Raw genomic sequence first — 12,009 nt, 5'->3', positions numbered from 1 at the left:
CTGTGGTCTGGATCATTAACTCACCTGTGGTCTGGATCAGTAACTCACCTGTGATCTGGATCCTTAATTCACCTGTGTTCTGGATCATTAACTCACCTGTGTTCTGGATCATTAACTCACCTGTGGTCTGGATCATTAACTCACCTGTGGTCTGGATCAGATACTCACCTGTGGTCTGGATCATTAACTCACCTGTGGTCTGGATCAGTAACTCACCTGTGATCTGGATCATATACTCACCTGTGGTCTGGCTCATTAACTCACCTGTGTTCTGGATCAGATATTCACCTGTGGTCTGGATCAGTAACTCACCTGTGTTCTGGATCAGATACTCACCTGTGTTCTGGATCATTAACTCACCTGTGGTCTGGATCAGTAACTCACCTGTGGTCTGGATCCTTAACTCACCTGTGGTCTGGATCATTAACTCACCTGTGTTCTGGATCCTTAATTCACCTGTGGTCTGGATCATTAACTCACCTGTGGTCTGGATCATTAATTCACCTGTGGTCTGGATCATTAACTCACCTGTGATCTGGATCATTAACTCACCTGTGGTCTGGATCAGATACTCACCTGTGGTCTGGATCATTAACTCACCTGTGATCTGGATCATTAACTCACCTGTGGTCTGGATCAGATACTCACCTGTGGTCTGGATCATTAACTCACCTGTGGTCTGGATCCTTAACTCACCTGTGGTCTGGATCAGTAACTCACCTGTGATCTGGATCATATACTCACCTGTGGTCTGGATCTTGAACTCACCTGTGTTCTGGATCAGATACTCACCTGTGGTTTGGATCAGTAACTCACCTGTGTTCTGGATCAGATACTCACCTGTGTTCTGGATCATTAACTCACCTGTGTTCTGGATCCTTAATTCACCTGTGGTCTGGATCATTAACTCACCTGTGTTCTAGATCATTAATTCACCTGTGTTCTGGATCATTAACTCACCTGTGGTCTGGATCATTAACTCACCTGTGATCTGGATCATTAACTCACCTGTGGTCTGGATCAGATACTCACCTGTGGTCTGGATCATTAACTCACCTGTGGTCTGGATCCTTAACTCACCTGTGTTCTGGATCAGATACTCACCTGTGGTTTGGATCAGTAACTCACCTGTGTTCTGGATCAGATACTCACCTGTGGTCTGGCTCATTAACTCACCTGTGTTCTGGATCAGATATTCACCTGTGGTCTGGATCAGTAACTCACCTGTGTTCTGGATCAGATACTCACCTGTGTTCTGGATCATTAACTCACCTGTGGTCTGGATCAGTAACTCACCTGTGGTCTGGATCCTTAACTCACCTGTGGTCTGGATCATTAACTCACCTGTGTTCTGGATCCTTAATTCACCTGTGGTCTGGATCATTAACTCACCTGTGTTCTGGATCATTAATTCACCTGTGTTCTGGATCATTAACTCACCTGTGGTCTGGATCATTAACTCACCTGTGATCTGGATCATTAACTCACCTGTGGTCTGGATCAGATACTCACCTGTGGTCTGGATCATTAACTCACCTGTGGTCTGGATCAGTAACTCACCTGTAATCTGGATCATATACTCACCTGTGGTCTGGATCATTAACTCACCTGTGTTCTGGATCAGATACTCACCTGTGGTTTGGATCAGTAACTCACCTGTGTTCTGGATCAGATACTCACCTGTGTTCTGGATCAGATACTCACCTGTGATCTGGATCAGATACTCACCTGTGATCTGGATCATATACTCACCTGTGATCTGGATCATATACTCACCTGTGGTCTGGATCAGTAACTCACCTGTGTTCTGGATCAGATACTCACCTGTGGTTTGGATCAGTAACTCACCTGTGTTCTGGATCAGATACTCACCTGTGTTCTGGATCAGATACTCACCTGTGGTCTGGATCCTTAACTCACCTGTTGTCTGGATCATTAACTCACCTGTGGTCTGGATCAGTAACTCACCTGTGATCTGGATCATTAACTCACCTGTGGTCTGGATCAGTAACTCACCTGTGATCTGGATCATATACTCACCTGTGGTCTGGCTCATTAACTCACCTGTGTTCTGGATCAGATATTCACCTGTGGTCTGGATCAGTAACTCACCTGTGTTCTGGATCAGATACTCACCTGTGTTCTGGATCCTTAATTCACCTGTGGTCTGGATCATTAACTCACCTGTGGTCTGGATCATTAACTCACCTGTGGTCTGGATCAGATACTCACCTGTGGTCTGGATCATTAACTCACCTGTGGTCTGGATCATTAACTCACCTGTGATCTGGATCATATACTCACCTGTGGTCTGGCTCATTAACTCACCTGTGTTCTGGATCAGATATTCACCTGTGGTCTGGATCAGTAACTCACCTGTGTTCTGGATCAGATACTCACCTGTGTTCTGGATCATTAACTCACCTGTGGTCTGGATCAGTAACTCACCTGTGTTCTGGATCCTTAACTCACCTGTGGTCTGGATCATTAACTCACCTGTGTTCTGGATCCTTAATTCACCTGTGGTCTGGATCATTAACTCACCTGTGTTCTGGATCATTAATTCACCTGTGGTCTGGATCATTAACTCACCTGTGGTCTGGATCATTAACTCACCTGTGATCTGGATCAGTAACTCACCTGTGGTCTGGATCAGATACTCACCTGTGGTCTGGATCATTAACTCACCTGTGATCTGGATCATTAACTCACCTGTGATCTGGATCATTAACTCACCTGTGGTCTGGATCAGATACTCACCTGTGGTCTGGATCAGATACTCACCTGTGGTCTGGATCATTAACTCACCTGTGGTCTGGATCATATACTCACCTGTGGTCTGGCTCATTAACTCACCTGTGGTCTGGATCAGTAACTCACCTGTGGTCTGGATCAGTAACTCACCTGTGATCTGGATCATATACTCACCTGTGGTCTGGCTCATTAACTCACCTGTGTTCTGGATCAGATACTCACCTGTGGTTTGGATCAGTAACTCACCTGTGTTCTGGATCAGATACTCACCTGTGTTCTGGATCATTAACTCACCTGTGGTCTGGATCAGTAACTCACCTGTGGTCTGGATCAGTAACTCACCTGTGATCTGGATCATTAACTCACCTGTGATCTGGATCATATACTCACCTGTGATCTGGATCATATACTCACCTGTGGTCTGGATCATTAACTCACCTGTGTTCTGGATCAGATACTCACCTGTGGTTTGGATCAGTAACTCACCTGTGTTCTGGATCAGATACTCACCTGTGTTCTGGATCAGATACTCACCTGTGGTCTGGATCCTTAACTCACCTGTGGTCTGGATCATTAACTCACCTGTGGTCTGGATCAGTAACTCACCTGTGATCTGGATCATTAACTCACCTGTGATCTGGATCATATACTCACCTGTGGTCTGGATCAGATACTCACCTGTGTTCTGGATCCTTAACTCACCTGTGGTCTGGATCATTAACTCACCTATGTTCTGGATCCTTAACTCACCTGTGGTCTGGATCATTAACTCACCTGTGTTCTGGATCCTTAATTCACCTGTGGTCTGGATCATTAACTCACCTGTGTTCTGGATCATTAATTCACCTGTGGTCTGGATCATTAACTCACCTGTGGTCTGGATCATTAACTCACCTGTGATCTGGATCAGTAACTCACCTGTGGTCTGGATCAGATACTCACCTGTGGTCTGGATCATTAACTCACCTGTGATCTGGATCATATACTCACCTGTGGTCTGGCTCATTAACTCACCTGTGTTCTGGATCAGATATTCACCTGTGGTCTGGATCAGTAACTCACCTGTGTTCTGGATCAGATACTCACCTGTGTTCTGGATCCTTAATTCACCTGTGGTCTGGATCATTAACTCACCTGTGGTCTGGATCATTAACTCACCTGTGGTCTGGATCAGATACTCACCTGTGGTCTGGATCATTAACTCACCTGTGGTCTGGATCAGTAACTCACCTGTGATCTGGATCATATACTCACCTGTGGTCTGGCTCATTAACTCACCTGTGTTCTGGATCAGATATTCACCTGTGGTCTGGATCAGTAACTCACCTGTGTTCTGGATCAGATACTCACCTGTGTTCTGGATCATTAACTCACCTGTGGTCTGGATCAGTAACTCACCTGTGTTCTGGATCCTTAACTCACCTGTGGTCTGGATCATTAACTCACCTGTGTTCTGGATCCTTAATTCACCTGTGGTCTGGATCATTAACTCACCTGTGTTCTGGATCATTAATTCACCTGTGGTCTGGATCATTAACTCACCTGTGGTCTGGATCATTAACTCACCTGTGATCTGGATCAGTAACTCACCTGTGGTCTGGATCAGATACTCACCTGTGGTCTGGATCATTAACTCACCTGTGATCTGGATCATTAACTCACCTGTGATCTGGATCATTAACTCACCTGTGGTCTGGATCAGATACTCACCTGTGGTCTGGATCAGATACTCACCTGTGGTCTGGATCATTAACTCACCTGTGGTCTGGATCATATACTCACCTGTGGTCTGGCTCATTAACTCACCTGTGGTCTGGATCAGTAACTCACCTGTGGTCTGGATCAGTAACTCACCTGTGATCTGGATCATATACTCACCTGTGGTCTGGCTCATTAACTCACCTGTGTTCTGGATCAGATACTCACCTGTGGTTTGGATCAGTAACTCACCTGTGTTCTGGATCAGATACTCACCTGTGTTCTGGATCATTAACTCACCTGTGGTCTGGATCAGTAACTCACCTGTGGTCTGGATCAGTAACTCACCTGTGATCTGGATCATTAACTCACCTGTGATCTGGATCATATACTCACCTGTGATCTGGATCATATACTCACCTGTGGTCTGGATCATTAACTCACCTGTGTTCTGGATCAGATACTCACCTGTGGTTTGGATCAGTAACTCACCTGTGTTCTGGATCAGATACTCACCTGTGTTCTGGATCAGATACTCACCTGTGGTCTGGATCCTTAACTCACCTGTGGTCTGGATCATTAACTCACCTGTGGTCTGGATCAGTAACTCACCTGTGATCTGGATCATTAACTCACCTGTGATCTGGATCATATACTCACCTGTGGTCTGGATCAGATACTCACCTGTGTTCTGGATCCTTAACTCACCTGTGGTCTGGATCATTAACTCACCTATGTTCTGGATCCTTAACTCACCTGTGGTCTGGATCATTAACTCACCTATGTTCTGGATCCTTAATTCACCTGTGGTCTGGATCATTAACTCACCTATGTTCTGGATCCTTAATTCACCTGTGGTCTGGATCATTAACTCACCTGTGTTCTGGATCATTAACTCACCTGTGTTCTGGATCATTAACTCACCTGTGGTCTGGATCATTAACTCACCTGTGGTCTGGATCATTAACTCATCTGTGGTCTGGATCCTTAACTCACCTGTGGTCTGGATCATTAACTTACCTGTGGTCTGGATCCTTAACTCACCTGTGGTCTGGATCCTTAACTCACCTGTGGTCTGGATCATTAACTCACCTATGTTCTGGATCCTTAACTCACCTGTGGTCTGGATCATTAACTCACCTATGTTCTGGATCCTTAATTCACCTGTGGTCTGGATCATTAACTCACCTATGTTCTGGATCCTTAATTCACCTGTGGTCTGGATCATTAACTCACCTGTGTTCTGGATCATTAACTCACCTGTGTTCTGGATCATTAACTCACCTGTGGTCTGGATCATTAACTCACCTGTGGTCTGGATCATTAACTCATCTGTGGTCTGGATCCTTAACTCACCTGTGGTCTGGATCATTAACTTACCTGTGGTCTGGATCCTTAACTCACCTGTGGTCTGGATCATTAACTCACCTGTGGTCTGGATCCTTAACTCACCTGTGGTCTGGATCATTAACTCACCTGTGGTCTGGATCCTTAACTCACCTGTGTTCTGGATCCTTAACTCACCTGTGGTTTTCTGTGTCATCCATCCAGAGATCGATGGAGACTTCCTGAATAACCTGAAGGTTCTCGTTCCGTGGCTGCTCAGCCCTGGAAGCATCGACGTGAAGGAAATCAACGGCAGCGAGATAACCTGCAGAGGTCTGCTGGAGTACTTCAAGGTGAGAACAGGAAACACACAAACAGGAAGTACACACATTAATGTCTGTTTGTGTGTCAGTGTGAGGCAGCTGAAGACAGGAAGCAACAAAATAAAGAAATCATTCACCATTTCAAATAAAAACAAAGAGTTCTTCACAAGTCTTAATGAATTTGGCAACTAAGGCCTCGTATCCACCTGACGTTTTCTTCAGGGCAGTAAAGCGCTGGCTGTGCGCTCGGGAGTGTCTCCATGACAACAGTTTAATGAATGGCTGTATGACCTACACGGCTCCGTTACTTTGTACTGCATGTTTTATATTTGAGGTCGTTTTTTTACGCCAGCAGACATGAGGAGGATGTGCTATAATACAGGGAATATCTTCCATTTTGAAAAGACGTGCAGCGCTTTTCTTCTCAGGTCACAAACGTTTCATGCAGACACTCCCGAGCGCACAGCCAGCGCTTTACTGCCAGGTGGACACAGGGCCTAACTCCTCAGTAGAATGTGTGTGTGAAATGCATTTCACCTCAGTCTGGTACTAGCTAACTTGGTAGGGGGTGTTCTCTAGATCAGTGGGAGTGGCCTGTGCTGCTGTGCATTCTGGGAGTTGTTGTCTTTCATCAACATGAGCCATAAATACACTTTCTGCCTTTTCTTGGTCAAGATGACACCAACTTCAAAATTTATATGACCCAATTTCAAAACAGATCCTCGTTTCACCTGGTGAAGTTTCCCTTTAAGTGTTGAATATTTAACAGTTTCATTTAAATTGATGTCTCTGTTTTATTTCAGGCATACATTAAGATCTATCAGGGCGAGGAGCTGCCTCATCCAAAGTCCATGCTGCAGGTAACACAACTTTACTACACTTTACTACACTTTACTTTACTACACTTTACTACATTTTACTTTAGTACACTTTACTTGACTACACTTTACTTGACTACACTTTACTTTACTACACTTTACTTGACTACACTTTACTACACTTTACTTTACTAAACTTTATTTTACTACACTTTACTTTACTACACTTTACTTTACTACACTTTACTACATTTTACTTTAGTACACTTTACTTGACTACACTTTATTTTACTACACTTTACTTTACTACACTTTACTACATTTTACTTTAGTACACTCTACTTTACTACATTTTACTACACTTCACTTTACTACACTTTACGACACTTTATTTTACTACACTTTACTGCACTTTACTTTACTACACTTTACTTTACTACACTTTATTTTACTACACTTTACTTTACTACACTTTACTACATTTTACTTTAGTACACTCTACTTTACTACATTTTACTACACTTCACTACACTTTACTACATTTTACTACACATTACTTTACTACACTTTATTTTACTACTTTATTACACTTTACTATACTACACTTTACTTTACTACATTTTACTACACTTTACTACACTTTACCACACTTTACGACACTTTATTTTACTACGCTTTACTTTACTACATTTTACTACACTTCACTTTACTACACTTTACTACATTTTACTTTACTACACTTTACCACACTTTACTTTACTACATTTTACTACACTTTACTTTACTACACTTTACTACATTTTACTTTAGTACACTTTACTTTACTACACTTTACTTCACTACACTTTACTTTACTACACTTTACTACATTTTACTACACTTTACTTTACTACATTTTACTACACTTTACTACACTTTACGACACTTTATTTTACTACACTTTACTTTACTACACTTTACTTTAGTACACTTTACTTTACTACACTTTACTACACTTTACAACACTTTATTTTACTACACTTTACTTTACTACACTTTACTACACTTTACTTCACTACATTTTACTACACTTTACTTTACTACATTTTACTACACTTTACTTTACTACACTTTACTACACTTTACTACATTTTACTTTACTACACTTTACCACACTTTACTTTACTACATTTTACTACACTTTACTTTACTACACTTTACTACATTTTACTTTAGTACACTTTACTTTACTACACTTTACTTCACTACACTTTACTACACTTTATTACATTTTACTACACTTTACTTTACTACACTTTACTACACTTTACTTTACTACACTTTACTACATTTTACTACACTTTACTACACTTTACTACACTTTACGACACTTTATTTTACTACACTTTACTTTAGTACACTTTACTTTACTACACTTTACTTTACTACACTTTACAACACTTTATTTTACTACACTTTACTTTACTACACTTTACTACACTTTACTTTACTACATTTTACTACACTTTACTTTACTACATTTTACTACACTTTACTTTACTACACTTTACTACACTTTACTTTAGTACACTTTACTTTACTACACTTTACTTTACTACACTTTACAACACTTTATTTTACTACACTTTACTTTACTACACTTTACTTTACTACATTTTACTACACTTTACTTTACTACAGATTGTGAGGGGAGGGGGAACAGTACAGATTGTGAGGGGAGGGGGAGGGGGAACAGTACAGATTGTGAGGGGAGGGGGAGGGGGAGGGGGAACAGTACAGATTGTGAGGGGAGGGGGAACAGTACAGATTGTGAGGGGAGTGGCTTCCAGTCTGGGAGATGATGTTGTTCTATTAGCTTGTTCAGACCTCCAGCTGGTCGGGGTTAGCGTTAGCGTTAGCGTTAGCCGAGGAGAGAGAGAGAGAGCATTTGAACCTGAAGAAAAAAGGGAAACGCCCTCTTTCTCAGTTTATCCTCTTTCTTCCAGCTCTTTACAGAAATGTATTTTTTGAGATGTTGAATGAGGTGAAGATGATCACCTGTTCATACCTGCTCATTAATCGTCTCTTCCTCTCAGGCCACGGCGGAGGCCAATAACTTGGCAGCTGTAGCGGCGGCGAAGGATTTGTACAATAAGAAGATGGAGGAGGTGAGAAAAGTAAAGATTGTGTTAAAAGAAGACATCTCCTCCTCCTCACTGAGCCTCTGTTCTCTTAGGTGTGTGGTGGGGATCGGCCCTTCCTGGCCCCCAGCGAGCTGCAGGCCCGTCACGGCGCCATCAGGGAGGAGGCGCTGCAGGTGTTTCGGGGCGTGAAGAAAATGGGAGGCGAGGAGTTCAGCCGGCGTTACCTGCAGCAGCTGGAGGGAGAGATCGACGAGGTGTTCGTCCAGTACATCAAGCACAACGACTCCAAGAACATTTTCCATGCCGCACGCACGCCAGCCACGCTGTTCGTGGTCATCTTTGTCATGTACGTGGCGGCAGGCATCACAGGCTTTGTGGGCGTGGACATCATCGCCAGTCTGTGCAACATGATCCTGGGTCTGGCTCTGATCACACTCTGCACCTGGGCCTACATCCGCTACTCCGGGGAGTACCGAGAGCTCGGCGCCGTCATCGACCAGGTGGCCGGAGCGCTTTGGGACCAGGTAATGACCACGAGTCCAAATCATAACAATCATTCAAAACTTTAATCAATGCTCACCTGTCTCATCCAGTTTGGAAAGTTCGACTCCAAACAAAACAAGTTTAGTAAAATCGTTTTTAAAAACATGAACATTTACATAAAATCCGTAAAGTCACAGAAAATTATGATCATGAAAAAAAGTCTCTAATTATAAAGTTCCTAAAGTTCAGGTGATGTCATCATGTATGTTCAGGTGATGTCATGATGTCATCATGTATGTTCAGGTGATGTCATGTATGTTCAGGTGATGTCATCATGTATGTTCAGGTGATGTCATGATGTCATCATGTATGTTCAGGTGATGTCATGTATGTTCAGGTGATGTCATCATGTATGTTCAGGTGATGTCATCATGTCATCATGTATGTTCAGGTGATGTCATGTATGTTCAGGTGATGTCATGATGTATGTTCAGGTGATGTCATCATGTATGTTCAGGTGATGTCATCGTGTATGTTCAGGTGATGTCATCATGTATGTTCAGGTGATGTCATGTATGTTCAGGTGATGTCATCATGTATGTTCAGGTGATGTCATGTATGTTCAGGTGATGTCATGATGTCATGTATGTTCAGGTGATGTCATCATGTATGTTCAGGTGATGTCATCATGTATGTTCAGGTGATGTCATCGTGTATGTTCAGGTGATGTCATGATGTCATGTATGTTCAGGTGATGTCATGATGTCATCGTGTATGTTCAGGTGATGTCATGATGTCATCGTGTATGTTCAGGTGATGTCATAATGTCATCATGTATGTTCAGGTGATGTCATGATGTCATTGTGTATGTTCAGGTGATGTCATCATGTATGTTCAGGTGATGTCATTGTGTATGTTCAGGTGATATCATCATGTATGTTCAGGTGATGTCATGATGTCATCATGTATGTTCAGGTGATGTCATAATGTATGTTCAGGTGATGTCATCGTGTATGTTCAGGTGAGGTCATGATGTCATCGTGTATGTTCAGGTGATGTCATAATGTCATCATGTATGTTCAGGTGATGTCATCATGTATGTTCAGGTGATGTCATGATGTCATCGTGTATGTTCAGGTGATGTCATCGTGTATGTTCAGGTGATGTCATCATGTATGTTCAGGTGATGTCATGATGTCATCGTGTATGTTCAGGTGATGTCATCGTGTATGTTCAGGTGATGTCATCATGTATGTTCAGGTGATGTCACCTGTATGTTCAGATGATGTCATAATGTCATCATGTATGTTCAGGTGATGTTACCTGTATGTTCAGGTGATGTCATTGTGTATGTTCAGGTGATGTCATCATGTATGTTCAGGTGATGTCATAATGTCATCATGTATGTTCAGGTGATGTTACCTGTATGTTCAGGTGATGTCATCATGTATGTTCAGGTGATGTCATCATGTATGTTCTAACAGTGATCATGTTTTCTCTTTTCATGCTTCCTCAGGGGAGCACTAACGAGGTGAGTCAACGTTTCCTAAATGTTGGCACAGATAAATCCTGGAGACGACCTTACTTGTTATAAAGTCTTTGATGTTCTCTTCTGATTGTGTGTTATGTTTCCTCCTCTGCTCCTCAGGCGCTCTACAAGCTCTATAATGTAGCAGCCAATCACAGGCACCTGTACCACCACGCCTTCCCTGGGCCTCAGGTAGAGGAGGAGGCCGAGGAGGAGGACAGGAAGAGGGACTGATTGGAGCAGGGACTTCATGTTGATGGACAGGAGGAGGAGGAGCTTCGTCTCCCATCAGGCACTCTGTTTTTCTGGCCCACCATACATCCCCTGCTTTAACCCCTCGAACAGACTGTATAATGTTCATGATGAGGTCACAGCGCCCCCTGTGGTGCAGCCTGAGTTCACTGGATGGACGGTGTTCTTGTCTGTGAACATATATAGTTAAGGTGTACAGACGCCACGCTGATCCGTCAGCTTCATATTACACGGTTTATGTCTCATCACTCATCGCTCCAGATGCTTTTAAACTAAAGTGTGACCCCCTCCACCTGTGACAGTGGTTCTGTTCTTTACAATTTAGTGCTCTTTATAGGAAACAAAATGTAAGACCTGATGTCTGAAAGCCTCCATGTGTCGTGTCAGTGTTTCAGCCTCCTCAGCATGATAAATGGTTATCTGTCATCTTTGAGCTCTTAAAGCAGCTTTACTTTATAAAACTGGAGTTTAATGGTTGTGACAAAGTGTTTCTGTGCCATCACATTCACACACATGCAGCTTCATGCAGACGCCGCCTGCCAAAGTGCTTTTGCAGTGCAGACGCCTGCCGACACGTGGACACCTTCCTGCAAATGACTGCCTGCAGACATGCAGACGCCTGCCGACACGAGTTAGTATTTATGTTCCTTTGACTTCAGGGAGTTTTTTAATGCACACATTGATCACTCCGCTTCAATAGACAA

General features: G+C 42.9%; 1 protein-coding gene across 2 annotated transcripts in view; it reads left to right on the top strand.

Annotated features, from left to right (window-relative positions):
- The window catches only part of atl1 (atlastin GTPase 1), a 20,701-nt gene extending 8,919 nt beyond the window's left edge, over positions 1-11,782 (top strand). For both annotated transcript variants that reach the window (XM_061063070.1, XM_061063071.1), the window contains exons 9-14: positions 6,004-6,131; positions 6,905-6,961; positions 8,995-9,066; positions 9,135-9,566; positions 11,042-11,056; positions 11,174-11,782. In XM_061063070.1, coding sequence (XP_060919053.1) covers positions 6,004-6,131; positions 6,905-6,961; positions 8,995-9,066; positions 9,135-9,566; positions 11,042-11,056; positions 11,174-11,287 — 818 coding nt within the window. In that variant the 3' untranslated portion in view covers positions 11,288-11,782. The remainder of the gene's footprint in view (positions 1-6,003; positions 6,132-6,904; positions 6,962-8,994; positions 9,067-9,134; positions 9,567-11,041; positions 11,057-11,173) is intronic.
- Positions 11,783-12,009: the final 227 nt, after the last annotated feature.

The sequence above is a fragment of the Labrus mixtus genome, chromosome 18 (assembly GCF_963584025.1).
Source record: "Labrus mixtus chromosome 18, fLabMix1.1, whole genome shotgun sequence".
NCBI lineage: Eukaryota > Metazoa > Chordata > Actinopteri > Labriformes > Labridae > Labrus > Labrus mixtus.
Note: the sequence above shows the minus strand (reverse complement) of the source record. Positions and strands in the feature narration are given on the sequence as shown.